The 19342-nt window shown below is 43.9% G+C and overlaps 2 protein-coding genes across 2 annotated transcripts in view; both read left to right on the top strand.

Moving 5' to 3' along the window:
• DNAH8 (dynein axonemal heavy chain 8) overlaps window positions 1-7740 on the top strand; it is a 594173-nt gene extending 586433 nt beyond the window's left edge. Inside the window, exons 93-94 of the mRNA XM_045010583.1 lie at window positions 6412-6533; window positions 7180-7740. Coding sequence (XP_044866518.1) covers window positions 6412-6533; window positions 7180-7467 — 410 coding nt within the window. The 3' untranslated portion in view covers window positions 7468-7740. The remainder of the gene's footprint in view (window positions 1-6411; window positions 6534-7179) is intronic.
• Window positions 7741-9317: 1577 nt separating this feature from the next.
• GLP1R (glucagon like peptide 1 receptor) overlaps window positions 9318-19342 on the top strand; it is a 103018-nt gene continuing 92993 nt past the window's right edge. The window contains exon 1 of the mRNA XM_045010329.1: window positions 9318-9479. Coding sequence (XP_044866264.1) covers window positions 9318-9479 — 162 coding nt within the window. The remainder of the gene's footprint in view (window positions 9480-19342) is intronic.

Raw genomic sequence — 19342 nt, forward strand, 5'->3', positions numbered from 1 at the left:
CCTTTTCTGCAGCCCAACGTCTCCCACAATTCTGATACATATGAACTATTCTCCTCCTGTCTGCTGTTTCTGGAGGTAGTTCAAAACTGCTGCACAACTTGTGCTAGCCATACTCTCTCCTGTTTGCTGCCAGATCTTTTGCTTCCAGGGCAGCAGTCAAGTGGTGATTTGCTTCACTCCTGTTCTTTTGTTTGATTTTTTATTTTTAACCATTTTTCAGGCAGTTAAAGTGTTTGTATTTATTTTCAAGCCTCCCAGCCTCCTCCTGGGCTGGGAGCTGAAGAGTCTGAAGCCTCCAGCCTTCTCTGCCCCCTTTCAGGGATGGTAGAGCAAGTACTGGATTCTGAGCAGCATGCTATCCAGAGCCTCCACTGCAGCACCTCCTAGCTGAGATTATCTGCCCCCTTTCAAACAGGCAGAGCAGCCAACAAGCACTGGGCAAAATCCAAAAGGTGCTCTGTATATGAGGTAGCTTTTTGAGGCTTGGTAGAAAGTAAAAAATGCACATCCTACATCTAGCCAGCTGGCCCTATCTCTGCTAGGGCACAGGGCTCTGAGTCAGGTAGGCATGTTGGGTCCCTTGTCCACCCAAAAAGACGCAACTCAACAACAGAAAAACTTGATCAGGAGACACAGAGCACAACAGGGAGCGGCTCTGAGGATGAGTAGGACTTCATCCAGTCCATTCATGGGGTAAGCCCTTGAGCAACAAATGACCGTAAAGATAAGTCCTTTTCTGTGCTACCAGTCCCCACCACAAATCCTAAAGTGAGTCCTACAATCCCTGAGGAGAGAAGCAAGGCTCCTACAAAGCTCCCCTTCCTCGCACTGTGTATCGGGGGATTTTCATGATACTCTGGCGTACATTCTGTAAAACCTAGAGACTCCCCAGATCCCAAAAGGTAAAAGCCATTATGCCCTTTGCAAGGTAGGGATTACTATTGTTAATAAACAAGTGGAGGTGAAAATCGGGATTAGACACCCTTCTCTTTTGCCTTCTCCCCCAGGGGACTGTTTGCTGGGGCCTTTCTCCTCCACAGAATCTCTTAGTGCTCTGTACCAAACTCACTGCCCCTCCCTCACCCTGCAGCATGTATGGGCATGCAGAGAAATCTATCTCCTGGGCAGCCATGCCTCAGGCTGCAGCCTAATGGAAATTGTGCCTGTCTGGCTTTCAGCCCAAGGAAAGGGGCTCAGATTTGAGGCAGCAGCAGAATGGGAATTGTGACTTCAAATCATCAGCCACAAACTCTTGCTCTGCCAGGGAAAGGCAGGAAAGGGTCTGTCCCTCTCCGCTCCACATTAAAACCTTTAGCACTTCAGGTAGCCTGTGACAAGAACAGAGGCACATGAGGATTCACTCCCCAAAAAGATGCACCATTTTGGGATTACAGAGGGGTAAGAGAAAAATCCCTTCCCATGTTCAAAATAATCCTGATTTACTGAGTAAAGCTCCAGGTGGTACCAGGTTGCTCCTATACCACTTACTTGGGGGCTGGCCTGCCTGGGAGAGCAGGCAGGAAACCTTTCAGGCTCCCGGGGACAGCTAACCAGCTATTTTCACAATTGAGGTGTGTGTACCCCATGCCAGGATGAAGGGCTAGGGGAAAAAGTACCACACATGAATTTAAAAAAAAACCAACCAACTACAGGACTTTTCCAGAACAGAATGTCAGTCGGTGGCTTTCAAAAAACTCATTAATATTAGTAAAATATCTTCCTCTTGAAGCTTTATTAGGGTATGGTTACACTTACAAATCTGCAGCGCTGGTAGTTGCAGCGCTGGTCATCCAGCTGTGCAGGGCCAGCGCTGGTGTGTGGCCACACTCACAGCTACCAGCGCTGCAGTGTGGCCACATTTGCAGCATTTGCAGCGCTGTTGGGAGTGATGAACTATGGGCAGCTATCCCAGCATTCAAGTGGCAGCAACGTGCTTTTCAAAAGAGGGGGGTGTGGGGCAGTGTGACAGGGACCGGGGGGGGGGGGGAAGAGAGAGTGGATTTTTGGAACTGACACTGTGCAAAATCAGAAAATTTTCCCACCCCCTTACTGTTAACTGCAAACAGCCTGCATCCAACATACTCTCTTTCCCCCCTCTGCCCCCTCCCCCCGTTTCTCTCAAGCAAAGCAAACACTCAACCCCTGTGAATGACTCCTTTTCTCGCTGCTGGTCAAGCAAAACGCAAACACTCAACCCCTGTGAATCACGCAGGGAGGAGGATCTCATTTGATTGTTCACAGATTGATCACAGCAAACAGGAGCTGATAAGCAGCTCCCGTAGAGCAGCTCCGGTAGCAATGGAGCTCTGGAGGTTCGCAACAAAACAAAGAGAGGCTGCATAACAAAACAAAGGGAGTAATTTAGTTAAAAGCATTCTGGGATACACCCTTATACCCTGGAGGCCAATAACAGCGCTGGTGTGTGGCCACACTTGATGACCAGCGCTGCAGCACCAGCGCTGCAATCCTTATTCCCCATGCTGAGTGAGATGTACGGCCAGCGCTGCAGCCAGGGAGTTGCAGCGCTGGAAGTGCCCTGCAGGTGTGGCCACTTACTAATTGCAGCGCTGGAAAGCCTCCACCAGCGCTGCAACTCGCAACTGTAGCCATACCCCCAGATACATGTTTTCTGTTGTACTTCCTTTGGGGGCATCTTAAGATCCAAATGAGGACACCTGATTAAACTGATTAATCTGAGTAAAATGTTTATATAAAAAACAAAGAAATTCCATAAATTTTGTGAGCCTAGGGTTCACGCAGCAGTAGTTCCACCAGTGAAAGATGTATTCACACCTTCAGAAGGGGACTTCCTTCCAAAAGAGCCCATACAACCATAAGAGTGATGATACACTGCACAGCAATTTCAAAGCCACTGCCATACCTGTTTAGACAAAAAGTATGTTCATATATTTAATAGGAACACCTTCTTCATGGTAAACAAGCAGTTCATCTTCTAAGGCAGGGGTCCCCAACGCAGTGCCTGTGGGTGTCATGGCGCCCACCGGGGCATCTAAGTGCACCCACGTACTGGCCAGCAGATGAGCATCCACTGAAATGCCGCTGACAAGCTGTGTCATCCAGAGGTGTCGCCACAGTATTTTGGCGGCGACGCCTCTGAATGATGCTACTTGTTGATGGCATTTTGGCGCGGTATTTCAGCGGCGACGCCTCTGAATGATGCTACTTGTTGGCGGCATTTTGGCGGTGACGCCTATTGATGTTGCTGCTTGTTGGTGGAATTTCGGCAGATGCTCGTCTGGCGCCACGGTCCTCCGTGGCTCGTCGTCTGGTGCCCGCCAGACGAAAAAGGTTGTGGAACACTGTTCTAAGGGTATGATCTTTGCTTGGATTGAGATGTTGCAGGTCCTTTCTTGGTCAGAGCCTTGATATGATTTGTGATGAGCAGTGGATTCTAACTTGGTAGCTATAAGGATGTCATGTTACACCCGTGATAGTGCATCCAGACTTACAGCTGAAAGCTATTGATGGAAACATCAGATAAGTTAATAGCTGAGACTACAGAGAGGCTTCAGCTCTCATCACAGCAGTCCATTGGCTGCTACCAACACCCAGGGTATCCAAGAAGGGACTAAGTACCCTGGCTGAGCGGGTGGGGGGAATCTGAAGCAGAAGCTTTCAAGGAAACCTAGATAAATCTTCTAATCTCCCCTCTCCACCCAGAGTCTTAGGTGGCTGGTAGTAGTCATAGTAAGGCACACACTGCCACAACCCAGATTCTGGATCTCCTCCATATGCATGGCTTTGCAGTAACACAAGGAAAAGCTCCCTGATTCGCTTGACAAACATAATTCACCTGGGACTGGAGACAGACACTTTGGTGACAAAGATCTGCCCATCACTAGACAGATTCCAGAAGATCCAGGATCTAATATTAATGCTGGACAAGTGAATGAAGCCAACCATAGCTCAATATCTTTAGACATTAGACCTTCTGGTCTCATGCATATGAGTCTCCCCATGGGTAAGGTCACATATCAGGTGTCTCCTGGCCTTGCTTTGGAGAGTGGGGCTGTGAGGAGCTGCACTTGCCAGTGATACCAAATCATGATTAGGTGGCTGGATCATGATTCGCCTCCATCTCTAGAGTCCTCTGTGGATGGTGGCTCAGGCACATTGGTGGTCTCCTTTCCAGTAGACAGTAACTCAGCCCTCTGGCCAGGTCACCAGTTGAGTCTGCCCTCTTCTGGTAGTGGGGGGATAACAGTCCAACCAAATATGTAAGTCCAACATCCCCCACAAAACAGCCTTCAGCCTACATACAGGGCTCTGGGAGCTGCACACCCTTGTCTCAGAGCTCACAATGTCTCTATCCCCCTTAGCTCAGGGGGTAGAGATTTGTGCCCCCTTTGCAGGAGGTGAATTGGTAGGGGAGCCCAGGCCATCCCTTCCAACTGGGCTCCAACCCAGGAGCCCTATGAGAGGCAGCAATATTAAACACCCAGGAGTGCTTCAGAACTGCCTCCTTTGGTCACTTTCTACCACTTACCCACCCAGTTCAGGTTGTGGTCAGAAAGCCTCACAAATGATCCACCAGACAATGGAGTGAAGGGTTCCCTAGGGCTTAGGGAAAGTGTGGTCCTCCCCTAGGGGCTGGAGTAGCTGTTGCCTGTAGACTTCTCTCCTGCAGCCAGGGCTTCAGCTGGGCCCTTTCTCAGGAACTCCCAAGGTAGGTCCTAGCCTGTCTGCCCCCTTCTGAGCTATCTGGCTCTCTTTTAAGCTCCTCCTCCAACTGGAACAACTCTGCAAGTATGGCGGGGTGGAGCCACATGGGCCCAAAACTGCTCCTTTACTCTTTCTGTTCCAGTGTAGGGGTTATATAGCCCATTACAGGGACCATTCCCTGGAGTGCATGCAACACCAGATGCTGGTTCCCAACCAGATGTTGGATCCCCTAAGATGATGGACAGTTCCATAGAATATGCCTTCCAGGTCTGCAGGTTGTCACAACACAAACCAGTCTGAAAGAATAGGGAGCACTTCTGGGACCAAGAACAATGTTGACTATCTGGAGCTCCAGGAAGGGAACTGTAGCATCAAGTTCTTGGAGCTCACAGCTGTCAAACTAGCTCTGCTAAGATTCCTGAGCTACCTACAGGGCAATCCCATCTTGGTCCAATCAGACATGTCCATGGTTGGATATATAAACAATCAAGGAGGAACAAGGAGCATAGCTCTACATGCAGAAACCGTGGAGACAATGGAATGGGTAAACAAGACTCTCCCTTTCCTAAAGGTAAGACATATAAAGAGAGAGCAGAAACAAAAGGCAGACTGGCTCAGCAGATGCAAAGTCAATTACTTGGCATAATGCCTGAACCAGGAAGTGTTTACTTTGATCTCGCAGATGTTCGGTCTCCCCTGTCAACCTTCTTTGCCAATTGCAAGAATGCAAAACAGCCAGAAGTCTTCACCTGGGAAACAAACCCCTAGTCCATGGGGACAAATGCTCTGTTACACAGATGGCTGCAAGACTTGCTATATGCCTTCCTACCCTTCCCTCTCCTAGGGAAGATGATCCAAAATATAAGGTGAGAAAAAGCAAGGATGATAGTGCTAGCTTCGTACTGGCCAAGGAGACCCTGGTTCTCTTATCGGATAGAATTCAAGCTAGAACCACAGTTAGATGATGATACCAGACATGTTTTTTCCAGGGCCCGTTCCTCCATTCAGTCTCAGATTGTCTGGCTATTGAAAGAAAAGTGTTAGTTGTACTTGGCCTATCTTCCAAAGTGATAAAGTGCAGATAAAGTGCAGATAAAGTCCAGTCCAGCACCATAGCACACCAGGTATTAGCCCTTTCATCCTGAGGTGCCAAGGATTTAAAGTATCCAAGCTGTCCAAAGATGCTGTCATTTGAATAGGAGATCCGTCAGTTAATGACCCATGATTGCACTTAACTGGTTGCCATTTGTCAACACCTCTAGGAATCCGGGTTGTTTTTCAATAGATCTGTATAGCTCTTGTGCTGCTAAGAGTAAATTGTGCGTGTTTAGAAATTCCTTTGTAGAATCTGTGTTATTTACATATGCTGTCCAATAATCCCCAAAGTGGGAAAAGGTAAACCAAAGGGTGCATAGCTTTGGTGAAACTCTGTGAACATGCAACAGCTATTGTGGAGGCTTGAGAGAGCTGGCACTAGTTTCAGGACCTAGGCAGATCATCACTGTCAAGAGGGGTGTCAAACACAGGGTCTGTACCTGAAGTGTGTGCCTAAAGGCCCAGAGCCAGTGCCTAAATTCTGCCTACCCCCGCAAGCCAAGAGCAGATGAGACCCCACGTTGGGTCCAGTCCAGTAGCCTGGGGAGTGTCCACTAGGTGGACCCCATCCACCTTCTTGTTAGTTCTTTTGCTCAAGTGAGCTACACTAAATCCTGTGGCTTGACTTTTCAGGATTCCTGACAGCAATGAGACAAGAAGCAACTCGAGCGCATAAAGGCTGGGCGTTAGATACAGTTACAATACATAATGAAGTTTTAAAGCAATCTAAAGAAGAAATCACAACACCCCCTAATGTATGTATGACATATGAAGATATTTTTATATTAAATTCTGTATTTAATATATATATTTTCATAATTAAGGCATTTCAAATTGCTAGAAGAAAAGTTGACACTGTATTCGCCTCACAGTTTTTACCCATTTTAGAAGTTAAATACAAATTACAGAAAATGTGAGGATTCTTACTTTCTCTTTTGCAGCTTATGAAAATAAGGTATTAAAGAAATATTCAGATATTCACACTAAGCTATACTATCTCTTGGGTTCTGTGTTGAACTGAAATAGAAAATATCTGTGCTATTTACTAAAAAATGGGATAAAGGTGCACCTATCAAAATGTATCCATTCTTCAGTCATGGAATAATTATGGCATATATTTTTACGATTTATGTAAAGTACTTCAGAATGAATGTTAGGTAATATCTTCTATTTGGTGAACTCACTTACTCAACTAACTAATCTCCACTCATTTCAATCACATTATTCTCTGAAGATTTTTCAAGTTATTTAATGTTAAATTATAAATTCATTTTTTTCTTATTGCAGATCCTTCTAACTATAATACACATGTTTATTTTGAGAGGCTTAAATTAATTATTCATTTTATAAGTTAAACCAGATACCATATATGCATTACATATCTGCTCCCTCTCCATACAGGAAGGGGTTTATATTTACGGACTGTACTTGGATGGCGCAGGCTGGGACAGACGTAATAGTAAACTCACTGAACCTACACCAAAGATTCTCTTCACAATACTCCCTGTGGTGCACATATTTGCTGTTAACACAACTGGTCCCAAGGATCCCAAACTCTATGTTTGTCCTATTTACAAGAAACCCAGGAGGACGGATCTGACCTACATCACTGTGATCTATTTAAGGACAATCGTATCTCCAGATCACTGGATACTGAGAGGAGTGGCGCTCCTGTGTGACATCAAGTAAACTATGACAGAAACTTTATAGAGTATGGCACATGTAACCAGTTACACCTATCCTAAGCTGCCTTTTTTCTAATGGTTTAATATTTTGCCCTTTGTCCATTGTATTAAATCTTTCAATATGAATAATTTAAATGCAAGTTCTAAGAATGATTCTTTTCTCCCTCAGTCTAAAGAAGTTATTGAACTGGTAATGGAAATTATTATTTCACTGGTGATGTTTTTAAAGTCAAGTATCTCAGTAACTGTAACATTTGAGAGTTTGCATAACAATACTTAAAAGCAAAGTAAAGATTGTTTTAAATAATTTTAAATAATTTTAAATAATAAAATTAGTGGAAGATGTTATTAAAAAGAAAAATATACAATTGTTTTCTCATTATTTCTGCTTCCTGCTATTCATATCAGGTTTCAGTGAGATTAGAAGAAAACAGATTGCAATACAAAACATTACAAAATGAAGCTTTATTTTACTCCAGATACAAGTTTTAAAAGCAATACTGGACAGTGAATCATAAACTTGAATATTAAACATAACACTTTTCTGTCTAACCTCGAGAGAACTTGATCCATACTTTCATGGTTCATTGCACAATGCTAGACAATGTAGATGTAGCAAAACTGCACTCTGAATGTTTGTAAGCGATCCCCGTGCATTTCCCTTTGAGCCATTGGACAGTGAGCAATATGTCCTGTATTCAGTTTAGCTGATATATGCGTTGAGAAAAAAAGAGTCCTGATATGTGTAGAAAGAAACCTGGAAGAATCAGAGTAGAGTGCTGACTGGTTTAGTGTCAGTGCTACTGTAACTGAAATACTGGGCCAAATTATGTACAGCTACTGTTACTGCCTTTCCTCCATCCCAGTTTAACACTTTGCTGGTGCATAGACCAGAATGCTTGGAGTGCAGATCATAGTGTTCCCTACACTGCCTGAGTTCAGTTAGCACTGAGCAAAAAGACAATCAAGATGTCCAATCTAACCTACCCATTTAATAACCCAAGCAGATTTGTGCTTTCCTGTAAGACTTTATTTTGGCTTACACAGCTTCTTCATTCATCTTTGACAAATGTGCTATATCTCTTCCCTATAGAATTCAGAGGCAATCCGGTGTCATTGCTGGGGGCTCTAGGACTAAGTCCCACCTCTCATAGCAAGCCATCAAAAATTCTTCCAGCAGTTCAATTTCTCTGGACCAGTTTGTTTTATCATATTAATTTTTGGGGGTTGACAATGGCAATCTCATTTCAGCTTCTGGTTCCTCTCTCCCTCCACTCAGCTGAGGAATCACCAGGGAACTGAGACTCTAATCTTCTGTGCCCTCTAGTATAGCACCTCTTTTGTAGGCTCCCTATGCCTCACCCCTGCAGTGGCAATGTAGTCCTACAAGCACTGAACCAAATCCAAGACATGCTATATTTTTAAGGCAGATTTTCAGGAGCTTCTGAGGATGAGCTATGCCCTGACTGCTGCTAATCAGCCACCTTTGCTTTGTCATGACATAAGGCTTTGAATCCAACTGGCATGTTGGGGCCTTGTCCCTCAAAAAAGTCATGATTCTGCTGGGAAAGCTGAATCAGAGAAACCAGGATTCTTAAGAAGAGGACACTACACAGCCTGTTGGGGGGTAAAGTTTGCAAAACTCCATAAATTCCAGGTCTAATAAGGCAAAAGCAAGCATCCCCTTCTTAATAATACCTTATTACCTTTATTCAGCTAGTAGTGTAAAAATCAGGTTTTAAATAATTTCTTCTTTGCCTTCCCACCCTGGAGTGCTGTTTGCTGAGTGTTTTCTCTTGTACAGGGACTTTCTCTCGGTACTATCAGGTTCTCTGCCTCTCCACAACCGGCAGCATGGACATCAAACTGTTATCAAACATACACAGTCTACTGAGGACTGTTGTGCTAGCCACAGTAACCACAGGTGATGCGATTGCACCAGGCTGTGAAGTTCCCAGATCTGGGTCAGTCCTGCAAATCCATGAATCTTTGGGGTTCCTGGGAGAGTGGTGCCAGGTAAGTTCAGGGTGTGCAAATCTTTGCATGTCAATGTAGAGTTTGAGGACACAATATACTAGGGTTTTCTTCTCTATTTTAGCGACACGGTCAAAGAGCATGTAACACCACTTCTGCGTATAATGAGCAACTGAAGGCAAGTTAGAGCTCTGCAAGACTGAAATTTTGCACAAAGTGAAACTATTTTCTGCTTAGAATTTGGTGCTGACAGCACCGGTGGAATGCCTCTAGCTGCTCCAAATCTCCCTGTAAGAAGGGTCCAAGTTTCTGACCCATGTGGCAATACAGGTAGTACACAAGTTTGAATGATCCTGAACTTTGTCACAGCATAAAGACATATTTGCAGCATCACCTCCTGCTTGAAGTCCATGTCTTACTTATGGGCATCAAAGAAGCACTCCAATTTAACAACTGCTATCTGTGAAGGCAAGGCTGATTCAAAGCAGTCTGTTTTTCTGCACCCATGTCTATAGCCTAGACGAACCTACTATAAAGTGGTGTACAACTGGCTGGAAAAGCATGCTCAGAGAGTAGTTCTCAATGGTCCACAATCAAGCTGGAAGAGCATATTGAGTGGGCTCCCACAGGGATCTGTCTTGGGTCCAGTTCTGTCCAATATGTTAATAAATGGTTTGGGTAATGGCATAGAGAGTATACTTATAAAGTTTGCATATGATACTAAACTGGGAGGGGTTGCAAGTGCTTTGGAAGACAGGATTAGAATTCACAGTGATCTTGAGAAACTGGAGAAATGGTCTGAAATAAATAGGATGAAATTCAATAAGGACAAATACATGCGATGCATGGCTAGAAAGAGTTAAACAGCTTGCAGGCTGAATGACCCAAAGCCCACCTTTTAAAGTCATGTTAGAAAGGTATGCAAATGATAATTAGGGCCATTCATGCTAAATAGGCTAGACCTTTGAAATGTAAACCTATATTATTAGAAATACTAATTGTGTGTATATTAGATGCTACCTGTAAACAGACAGTTCCTGTCTGTCATTATAACTATTGATTCAGAGATCAAAAGGGAATATTAACATTTGAATGAATCTTGGTTAAAATAATGTCATTGTCTATATGTCTCTTTGAAGTTTGTAATGGACTGCCTAATGGATAAATTACCCTATCTTAATTTGTGTAACTAATTACTGGTGACAGGTTTCAGAGTAGCAGCCGTGTTAGTCTGTATCCACAAAAAAAACAGGAGTACTTGTGGCACCTTAAAGACTAACAAATTTATTTTAGCATGAGCTTTCGTGAGCTAAAGCTCACTTCTTCGGATGCATAGAATGGAACACACAGACAGGAGATATTTATACATACAGAGAACATGAAAAGGTGGAAGTATGATTAGACTCTGCCTGTTGGTATGCATACTTCCATCTTTTCATGTTCTCTGTACGTATAAATATCTCCTGTCTGTGTGTTCCATTCTATGCATCCGAAGAAGTGAGCTTTAGCTCACGAAAGCTCATGCTAAAATAAATTTGTTAGTCTTTAAGGTGCCACAAGTACTCCTGTTTTTTAATTACTGGTGGTGTTTAGAAAGCAAAAGGGTTACCTCAAAAGCCTATAGTTTTTAGCCAGGACTATGTGGTCAAGTGGATGCTAGAATACTGTATAAAAAGACCCTTGGGTCCTGATTCTGACATCTCAGATCTGCTTAGGCTTCATCGGGGAAGTTTGAGTCGCAAGTCTGAGGTCCCATTTATGCTGATGTGGCCTGAATATGATATTTGGACATTGGACTATAACCTATGAACTATTTCTGAAAGAACTCTTTGCAACTACAAAGCTCACCATCTGTGCTATGAATCTGCACCTCAATGAATTGAATCTGCACCTCATGTCTGTATGTATATTGATCTTTTAACCATACTCTCTCTCTTTTGTTTTTTAATAATTTTTAGTTCCAGCAGCTCCCATTGGCCTGGAGTGGCGAACTGCAGTCAGTGGGAGCCGTGATCGGCTGGACCTGTGGACGCGGCAGGTAAACAAACCGGCCCGGTCCACCAAGGGCTTTCCCTACACAAGCGGCATCCCAAGTTTGGGAAACACTGATTTAAGGGAACTGTGTTGTTTGGACTTCTGAGTAACAAGTAAGGTAATAAAGAAGCTGTTTTATACTGGCTTGGTAGATCTAAGTATTGGAATATCCACCAGCTTTATGGGGATTGTCTGACCCATTCTTTCCAGTTCACCCTAATTGAGTGACCACAGCTGGCTCCTCACTAGGACCCTGGTCACAGTAGATAACCAGGTATTGGAGTGTTTTATAGGTTTGAAAGCACTATTGTGGCTGGCCTGCAGTGAGGGACAGGGTTTAGTCCTGGAGCCTCCCAGCACCAACAGTGGACTGCCTCCAAATTCCACAAGGAAGAGACAGATCATTTATGCTGAAACAGACAAGAAGGTATTAACAGAAAGGACAATTATGGTAAGAAGTTTTCCAAAAAGTAGTGAAAGCACGTTGTTTCCTGTTTTCTTCCATGACTGTCCACAGCTTTTAATAAGTTTCCATAAATACATCTAAGCGTAAGAGTGGCTGTGGTCCAATATCCAGATTATCTTTAGCATCCAAACCCTCCAGGACAGGAGTGAATGCGTTTTTCAAAGTAAGATGACTAAAAAAGATTTTTAACAATTTTCTTGTTTCTAAGACAAGGAAATATGAGCTTCATGTTGAAATTAAATATCTCCTTTGAGCTAAACCTTGTCCTCTATATTGCCATTGCACTGAATACATTTCCCAATGTCCACAGGCTACCCCACCAGACACAGCCATTCACATAATTTACAAAAATGTAATATAAAACCTTTATACTCATTTCTTTTCTGTCATCAAGAAATGCATAGCCCAAAGAGTACAACCCATATTGTCTGACAGTTGCCATTTGAAATTCTAAACCATCCATCTCACATGAGTACCATTCATGCATTCCTTTGACATATAGAATACTTAACATATTGCCAGTCCTCTAGAACTTGAGCTGCAAATGCTCAACTAATCATGCTCATTCATTCTAAAGTCTGAAGCAAGGTTTCTGTGCTCCAGATTATAAAAAAATAAACAGGATGATTTCAGCTCCTGCACTGCTACAGTGTGTAACAGCAGATATGAGAACATTTCATCCAAGCATAATATTCTCCACTAAGTGGCTGGATAACTTTATAACTAATAATTCCATTGATAGTGTGATAAACTCAGGACAGACAGCTGCAAGGGAGCGGTAGGAGTCAGTCCCAGAGGGTTAAAAGGCCCTCCTCCTTATCAACTGGGAGACAACTACAGGTCAATCAGGTTCAGCTGAGAAAGGGTTACCAAGGTAGCAAATTAGAATCTGCTGAGGGGGAGCTACCTGAGGGTAATTAGGATCAGCTGATTCCAACTTGGGGCTGCCTGAGACCTTTTTAAACCCCTCCCTAGGAGGAAGGAGGGAGGAGAGTAGAGAGACAAGGAGCCCTACTGCCAGGAATGCTGGAGCAGCAAGACAGCGAGCCTCACCAGGAGGAGAGGCAGTACTCTCTCCCACAAGGGAGTAAAAATACTTTAAAAAGGACTGGTGGAGAGACGGAGAGCAGACTTCCCCTGTGTCCAAAGGGGGACCGCGTTACCCAAGCCTGTCTCACCAGGGCTAAAAGCAGCAGAGGCTGGGGAGACTGAGAAGGTGCTTTGCCACAATAGTTAGGAATATTAAGATAAGGAGTAATAAGATTTCATGCTTTGGGGTATAATGCCATCATGACCAGGATCAGAAAGAAATCCCCCCTCCCACCTTAATGCATTACACAGTTGTCCAGTTGCTTTAAGGGTTTGTGCCTTCCTTTGCCGTGTGAGGCAGGCTCGGGAACTTAGGAGTGATATAGGAGACAGGAATCATTGCTTAGAGGGTTTATTACAGCTGGATTTTAAAAACATAAGCATTTTTTCTCCAGTGTTTTTGTCTGCAAGTGTCATGAACACTATATAAATAATAGATACCCAAAATAATATGTTGCTAGCTAAGTCACAGACCCTAAAAATCCAACGTTTGAAGCTGAAATTCAGACAATTTGGTTGCCAAAGTGAGCTCTTCAACTGTGAAAAACTGTAACAACATCCCCTGGAGCACTCCCCGGCCCAAAGAAAACAGTGGCACCTGGACCTCCTTTCTAAAGGCCAATGGGCTTGTAGTAATAATAATAATAATAATAATTGTAGTTTACTCATTCTATGGGCCACTTATTGTATAGTATTGCTCTGAGCTACATTTTTCATGCAGATGTACATAAGATTTGGCTCTGCTGAACTTGTCTCACTTAACAAAATAGCAGTAAGAACCAGACAGTCTCCTAAACACCCAAACCCAGTAACCAGGGGTGGCTCTAGACATTTTGCCGCCCCAAGCACGGAGGGTCCGCTGGTCCCGCGGCTTCGGCGGACCTCCCACAGGCCTGCCAGAGGTCCGTCGAAGCCGCGGGACCAGTGGACCCTCCGCAGGCAAGGCACCCTTCTTGCCTAGCGGCGACCAGCAGAGCGCCCCCCGCAGCTTGCCGCCCCAGGCATGCGCTTGGAGCGCTGCTGCTTGGAGCCACCCCTGCCAGTAACGATGATTCAACAGTAAAATCCTTCCACTTCAGTTGCTAAATATATATTTCAGTTCTCTAAATTATTTGAATAGCTTCAGTAATGTGCCCCAAATCATAGGCCATGGCTCCCACATGAGGTGTAGCAGCATTTAGGGAGCTTTGAGAGAACTCTGCTTCATGGGCAGCAGGTGAACCCCTGCTTTGAGGAGGCTAGCCTGCCAGCCCCACCCCTTCTGCCCAAGGCCCCGCCCACCCGTACCAGAGCCGCCCGCCCTCCCCTCCCCCCCGTAAAAGGAGAAGCCCTGACTCTGAGGGGTCCCAGCGACCAGAGGAGCCCCAGCCCACCCATCCCAGCCACATCGGGTCGATCCACTGCCGCAAGCCCCCCCCAACCCATCCCCCAACTGCCAGACCGAGCCACCGGCCCCCCTGCCCTTGATGCCCTCCCTCCCCCACCAGAGTCGAGCTGAGCTACCGGCCTCTCCCGGTGCCAGGCCGAACTGCCAGCCTCCTCCAGCCCTGGACAAGGCTGAGCCGCCCTGAGCGCTGGCCTCCCCCTGTGCCGGGCCAAGCCGCTGGCTCCCCCGAGTATCTGCTGGGCCGAGCCGCTGGCCTCCTAGCACCAGTTCCTCCTGCCCCTGAAGGCCCTCCCCCCTGCTGCGCTGCCAGCCCCAGCACCTGGTCGAGCCTGCTCAGTCCGCTGGTCACTGGCTTTCCACGTCCCTCCTCACTCCCCCAACCCGAGTAGGAGGGACGCGGCGAGCAGTGGGGGGCGGGGAGTGGAGTGGAGGAAGCAGTGGGGGTCTCAGGGAAGGGCCGGAGCCACCGCGGCCTAGGTGTCCAGCAGTGGGTTGGTGGCAGCGCCAGGGAGGGCAAGCCCTTCCCTGGCTTATTATACCCACTGCCTATGCTCTGCATGTAGTTCTAGTTGTCTCTACAAGGAATGAATTGAGCTGAAATTCACAATCATATGATACTGCTACAGATGCCAATTACAGAGCATGAGATTTTTCTTAATATCAATATTAAATCAGCTCCATCTGAAAGCACCAAACAGCTAACACTATTTAAGGCACCTAGGCTACACTTTTAGAGCGACCGCTTGGGACATCAACTCCCTCACCCCCAAATTAAATCTTTTGGGTCTAGATGGCCTGCAGCTTTGCACTCTGCAACTTCAGAAGTATGGATTGCGGTGGGAGTAGGGGTGGAGGTGTGGGGAGGAGGGAAGGGATGAAGTTTAAGAGTTTGATTATCCATTTGTACTGCAGTAACACAGTGGTTCTCAACCAGAGGTATAGCCCACTTCCACCTTAACTGAATTGGCTCTTTAGCACTGACCTCCCCCCGCCTTGGTAAGGCAACTCCCATCTTTTCATGTACTGTGTATTTATACCTGCCTCTGTATTTTCCACTCCATGCATCTGATGAAATGGGTTTTAGCCATGAAAGCTTATGCCCAAATAAATTTGTTAGTCTCTAAGGTGCCACAAGGACTCCTCGTTGTTTTTGCTGATACAAACTAACATGGCTACCACTCTGAAACCTGTCACCAATCTTTTTAATCTCTCCTCAAACAGAAGCTGTTCCATATTGTTGCCGTACTCTGTACCTTTTCCAATTCTAATATACTTTTTCTGAGATGGGGTGACCAGAACTGCACGCAGTATTCAAGGTGTGGGCATACCATAGATTTATATAGTTGTATTATGATATTTTCTGCCTTATTTTCTATCCCTTTTGTAATGGTTCCTAACATTCTGTTGGCTTTTTTGACTGCCGCTGCACACTGAGCAGATGTTTTCAGAGAACTATCCACAATGACTCCAAGATCTCTTTCTTGAGTGGTAACAGCTAATTTAGACTCCACCATTTTGTATGTAATATTGAGATTATGTTTTCCAATGTGCATTACTTTGTATTTATCAACATTGAATTTCACCTGCCATTTTGCTTCCTAGTCACCCAGTATAGTGAGATCCCTTTGTAAGTCTTCACAATGTGCTCTGGACTTAACTATCTTGAGTAATTTTGTATCGTCTGCAAAAGGTAAGTTGGAGAAATTAATTTTCCATTTGTTTGTGAATGTGCGGGTGAGTGCTCACTCTTACTTCAAGTGGTATTGAGCTTTAGATCATGTGAAAGTTCTAGATCCTGTAAAAGCACTGTATCATATTCAAGAGCTTCCCTCTACTAGTCATCAGCTATATTATTCTCATGAAACAGTTGTGGATGCTGAGGCAATTTCTCAGGCAGCTAAAGTTGTTCCCATGCAGATCTTTGAATATCAGGACTGTGACCTTGAATTGGACTTTGTATTCAATGAGAAGCCATTGCAGAGTGGAGCACTGAGGTGATACTTTCATGGCAACTTGTGTTACTTAGCAGATGGGCAGCTATGCTTTGTACCAGATACTGTTTTCTCAAGATGTGTAGTTTTATTAAAAATTATAATGAGTTACAATAATCAAGCCTGAATGTCATAAGTGCATGATGGCCAGATCTGTCTTTGAAATGATGGGATGGGGCACACTCTTCCGGCTAGTCACAGATGAAACGGGGAGGTTTTCTTATAGCTGTAGTTATCTGAGCATCCAGTAGCAATTAGGAGACCAACATGACCCAGAAGTATGAAATGTGAGTCTGTGGGCAGAGGTTGATGTTGTAGAGGAAGTGAGTTCGTCTAAGCTTTTCCTTCTTCCTACCAACGTTGCTCTAGTGGTGCTCAGATTCAGATTCAGCCAACTGCTCTTCATCCAAGTGCTAATTTTGCCAAGTGGTACTTACATCTATGTGAAGGGTATGAGGACACTGGATAGTGCAGATACTAAAGAGTGAAGGTAGCAACCAATTAACCCTGACATATTGGAGGGAGCAGGAGAAATATTAAGGGCTGCCTGGGAGGCAGATGGGGCAAACAGCTGGGTGAGCTGAAGCCCTGGCCACAGGTCTATATGGGAAAACTGCTGGTTGCAGTTGTTGTTTGTGTTTTGTTTCTGCTGGTTTTTGTTCTCTATGGATTCTTTATAAATTCTCAAAAAGATGACCCTGGGAAGAAGGGACCACAACTAACTGAAGGTGGCCTGACTCTTTTATTCCATTAGCTGGGAAATCAGTGCACCAGCCTACAGTCTGACATAAAGGAAATGTAGAATATGCACAGATGACATTTCAGCCTGTGTTTTGTCACCAACTTCCTCAATGGTTTCATGTAAATACTGAATAAGAGAGGGCAGTCCCTGAGTTTTTAATGGACTATAATTCTGAGATAGGGGACAGGCCTGAGCCCTATGGAACATTGATATGGGTTCTGTGAAGATGAAAGAACAGTTGTTGATCATCACAGTCGTGGAGGTACAGTCTGAGTCAAAGGGCTCCAGACATTTGAAGATGTTTTTGCAGCAGTTTTACAGCCAACTAGGTGTTCAGTTTTGTTACTGAATGCAAATGAGGATTTGCTAATTAACACAGATCTGAACTGGATTCCCAGATATTGATCCAAGACCTGATCTCAGAAGGATCAGCAGAGTTTATATCCCTCAGGCATATATATAGGCAAGACCAAACCACCAGATTAGGAACTGCTTTCCTTACAAAGCATAGCTGTTTTGAGTTTTATTCTGTTTTAATTTGAATGTTAGAGATTTTACATTACATGCCACTTTTCCAGTACAAATACCTACAACTGCTTTCCAGTTGTTTCTTAACTGAAAATATTAACATATCTATTGTCGGGGCAAAATTGAAGCAATATCCTCCTCCCATCATAAATCTTAAGAATTTTGAACTAACTTAATATTCCACTCAGGAGGGAAAATATTGCATCTGCCCAAAATACTTCAATTATTAGATCATATTTCTCAAATAAAACTAGGAAAGGACCACCTCATCTTTCATTTGGATATTTTGATCAATCTTCTGTATCACTTTTCCCAGCACAGCACAATGCATCATCTCTAATGCTTCAGTTGGAGCTCCTCAATAAAGTTATTCTTCTTCCCCTTGCAATAATTCTGATGTGGGAGATTAAGTTAAATTTCTAACATTAATAAATCCAACAATAAATGCAGCAAAGCTCTAACAGAAACATCTACTCCCACCCCTTTAGAGATGTCTTTCATCATTGCCTTCCAAAAGATGTTAATTATTGGACAGGTTCCTTACCATTTGTAGGAAAACACCCTCTGATGTACCATGGTGATTTAAGATACCTGGATTTGTGCAGTATTCTGAAATTGGATAAGGGTTACTTGATGGACATAATAAAATGTAGCTGTTAATATTTAATGTTTATAAATAATCCTTTTAACTAAGTCAAAACATGTCATCTTTCCTTACACCATCTTCCACATCACGTTCCTATTTTCTCCATATTTTCCTAAAGGATATCCATTATCCAATAATAAATACTCATAAAATTCCTTTCTCTTTCAAATAACTCATTTACATAGTCTAAATGCTGACAAATAGAAAAAAATTTACTGTTTCTCCAGCAACACATACCTTATTTGAAAATTAATTTAATTGTAGAGATCCCTTTTTTCCTAGCTGATGAAAAGATTTTTTTTCTCCAAGTACACGCCACATACATCTCCAAGAACAACCAAAACCACATTTATCACATCAGAAATTTTATCAGTATAGCTGGAAAACTGGATTATTTCAAAGTGATCTTTTGATGGATATTTTAATTTATTTTAAATGTGTATATACAACAGCAATTGTTTTGTTATTTATAATTTATTAATTTATGTATGTTTATATTGCAGTAGCACTGAGAAGAATCTGGGCCCCATTATGCAAACAATATTCAGAGTTTCCTTGTGATTTCTATTAATTTTTGAATGCTCTATTCCTCTTCTTTTAAGTAAATCATGGAATCATAGAATATCAGGGTTGGAAGGGACTTCAGGAGGTCATCTAGTCCAACCCCCTGCTCAAAGCAGGACCAATCCCCAACTAAATCAATCTAAATAATCACACCAAACTTGGCTGAGTCAATAATGGTTTCTGCTTCTTCAAGTGATTGCACCTATGTCCACTTCAGGAACGTATGTGCTCAGAGCACCAAAGCCGGAGATCTTTTTCCCAAATTGGTACCTGTTGGGGCGGCACATGCGCCCTCCACACGCTCATCTGTTAGCCAATAGTATAAAGAGGTGGAGCTGCCCTGACCCTCCCTCAGTTTGTTCTCACTGCCCAGGGGCAGTAGTTGGAACCTGTGTGCCTACTCGCTCAATCTGTCTTTTCTTCTCTTAGGGAAACTTTATAAAACTTAGTAAATAGTT

This window comes from Mauremys mutica, chromosome 3 (genome assembly GCF_020497125.1).
Source record: "Mauremys mutica isolate MM-2020 ecotype Southern chromosome 3, ASM2049712v1, whole genome shotgun sequence".
In the NCBI taxonomy this organism is placed as follows: Eukaryota; Metazoa; Chordata; order Testudines; family Geoemydidae; genus Mauremys; species Mauremys mutica.